This window comes from Cyprinodon variegatus, unplaced genomic scaffold (genome assembly GCF_000732505.1).
Source record: "Cyprinodon variegatus isolate N-32 unplaced genomic scaffold, C_variegatus-1.0 Scaffold107, whole genome shotgun sequence".
Classification (NCBI taxonomy): Eukaryota; Metazoa; Chordata; class Actinopteri; order Cyprinodontiformes; family Cyprinodontidae; genus Cyprinodon; species Cyprinodon variegatus.
This window is the reverse complement of record NW_015150560.1, coordinates 364,697-367,293: the sequence shown is the minus strand read 5'-3', so window position 1 is coordinate 367,293 and position 2,597 is coordinate 364,697. Positions and strand designations below refer to the sequence as shown.

Here is a 2,597-nt window from a genome sequence, read left to right as displayed (position 1 = left end):
TAGTTGGTTCCACAGGAGAGGAGCCTGATAACTAAAAGATCTGCCTCCCATTCTACTTTTAGAAATTCTAGGATGCAATCAAACAATCCTGTCCATAAATCTTCTTCTTCCTTCAGCAGGTATTTCTTCCCACTCCTCATCAACAAACTGCTGCAGTTTTATCAACTTTTTTTTCCCCAGACAGCATATTTCAGCTTCTTCTGAAGATGCTTACTAGGATTTAGGTCAGGTCTCATAGAAGGCCACTCCAGAATAGATCAATGTTTTCCATTTGACCATTCTTTGTGTTTTTGATCATTACCCTGTTGAAGACCCATGACCTGCAACCGAGGCCAAGCTTTCTGACACCGGGCAGCACAGTTCTCTCTATAATCCCTTGATAGTCTGGAGATTTCATTTGACCCTGCAGAGATTCAAATCCTCTGCTTCATGTTGAGTGTGGGACACACCATGTTACCAAACAGCACAGCATGGATGTAATTTTGCATGTGCATGTTCCGTGCAACGTCCGTTTTGGTCCTCTGTACTTTTTACTGTCCAAAAAGCAATGTTACACTGCAGAAGACAGACATTTGTTGAGCGCTAGGACCAAGCGGAGAACCGCAGCTCAAACTGCAGTCCGCTTCCCTGAGTTTAGACCCGCCCAAAAGCTCCTGATAGGCCCATTGTCTTTTCTTGTGCGATTGGCTGTCACCGCTGTCAGTCCTGAGAAGCTCACTTTACAAACATCTGATGCGCCACTTATTGGGTCTGTTATTTGACGATCAAACAAGCTGAAGTTAGTCACTTGTGCCCCCCCCCCACACCTTTGATTTAATTTCTCTTTACACTGGAAAAAATCCAAATCTAGATAAGTAATTTTTTCTTAAAATAAATGCATTTGTTCTTGTATTGAGGAGGTAAAGGAGACATTTTGCCAATGGAACAAGACAATTTACACTCAAAATTATAAAACACAATTGCATTGTCTTATTTCAAGTTCATATTATCTAAATATCTGATTTTAAAAGTAAAATTGCTCATTCCATTGGCAAACTATCTCATTTACCTGCTCAAATTAAGGGTAAATACACTTAATTTAAGACATTTTTTTACTAATTTTTAGATCGTTTTTGAAGTGTAGTCACATTATTTTCAGTCTCTTCTGTGGGAAACATATTTTTTGTCCAGGCCTTTTTTTATGAGTTTATATTTTATTTTTATTTTAAAGCAGGTTGAAAGGCAACCTCTGATTTTCATTTTCTTATCATTTTTTTTATTATTATTTTTATCACATTTTAGTAACTTCTGGGGCCGTTGTGGGTTTTTCTTTCATTATAGAGGGATACATATACAGGTGCGTATATGTTGGAGTAGTATAGTCAAAGTTCAGACAAAATCTAATTGAAAGTCTGTTTTAAGGAGTGAAAATGGTCACAGATACCCCTCCTCAAGAGATGCGGCCGCATCTGCAGGCTATGGCGGTTCCACAAAGGAATCAAAAAGAGAAAAATTAAATAGAAAATAAAAGAACATGATCATTTCTGTTTGTAATTGTAAAAAATATGCTATAACTACTTCAATGTTCTACTTTAAGTCCAAGAGGAGAAGGTGAAGCACCTTTTAATGACTCCTAAACAGCAGCAAACTGACTCCTGTTCTTCGTCTGCAGTGTGGTGACATCATCCCAGAGAGCCTGTCTGTACTGGAGATGCTTCCCAGCAGAGTGGATGCCAGAAGAAAACCAGACTTCCCTGTTATTGTCATAGAGGGCCTGGATGCCACAGGTTAATGCCATTACCTCATAAATAAATATTGGATCAGCTTGATGCATAGATGTTCTAACATGATGGGTGGCTGTTCTCTGCTAAGAACATTATCTGTCAGTGGGCTCTGCCTAATGGAATATCATGTATCATGACCTCAGAACAGCTACATCACTTGGAAAAAGGTTTATTGAATCCGTCTCTTGTCTAATGCTCTTTATAAACTTGGTGAAGGCTCCCACTTACAGGTCATGAAGGAGTGTTTGGAAAACAGTCTGTGCTTGGTTGTCTTGTAAATATGCCTTCCTTTGTGTTTCTGTCATTTTGTTGCCAATATAGGGAAGACTACTCTAACAGAGTCTCTTCGGGACGCTCTGGGGGCCACTCTACTGCGGTCTCCACCCCAGTGCTTGTCATCCTGGAGAGCCCGCTTTGATCGAGAACCTCCGCTCATTCGGAGGGCCTTCTACGCAGTGGGAAACTACATCACTGCTGAGCAAATATGCCAAGAGGGCAGCAAGGCACCTGTTATCGTTGACAGGTACTATACTATGATGTCACAATGTAGATTCTGTATATTATCCGAATAAAGTGCGGATACGTTTCTGTCCTCATGTCCATTTTTGCGCCTTTGAGAGTGAAACCACCCTGAGAAAGTAAACTGCCTGTGATTGGCTACTATTCGGCAAGTCCCGCCTCTTGTAAACACTGTTTTCTTCCTGGGCTGTGTCCAAATGTGAGCCTTAACTCCTCGTTCACTATAAAGAGCGGGGTCTACACTGCAAAAAATCTAAATCTAGATAAGTCATTTTTTCTTAAAATAAGTGCATTTGTTCTTGAATTGAGGAGGTA

The 2,597-nt window shown here is 40.3% G+C and overlaps 1 protein-coding gene across 1 annotated transcript in view; it reads left to right on the top strand.

The window, feature by feature from the left end:
* cmpk2 (cytidine monophosphate (UMP-CMP) kinase 2, mitochondrial) overlaps positions 1-2,597 on the top strand; it is a 14,823-nt gene that overhangs the window by 3,130 nt on the left and 9,096 nt on the right. Inside the window, exons 2-3 of the mRNA XM_015374645.1 lie at positions 1,652-1,766; positions 2,085-2,286. Coding sequence (XP_015230131.1) covers positions 1,652-1,766; positions 2,085-2,286 — 317 coding nt within the window. The remainder of the gene's footprint in view (positions 1-1,651; positions 1,767-2,084; positions 2,287-2,597) is intronic.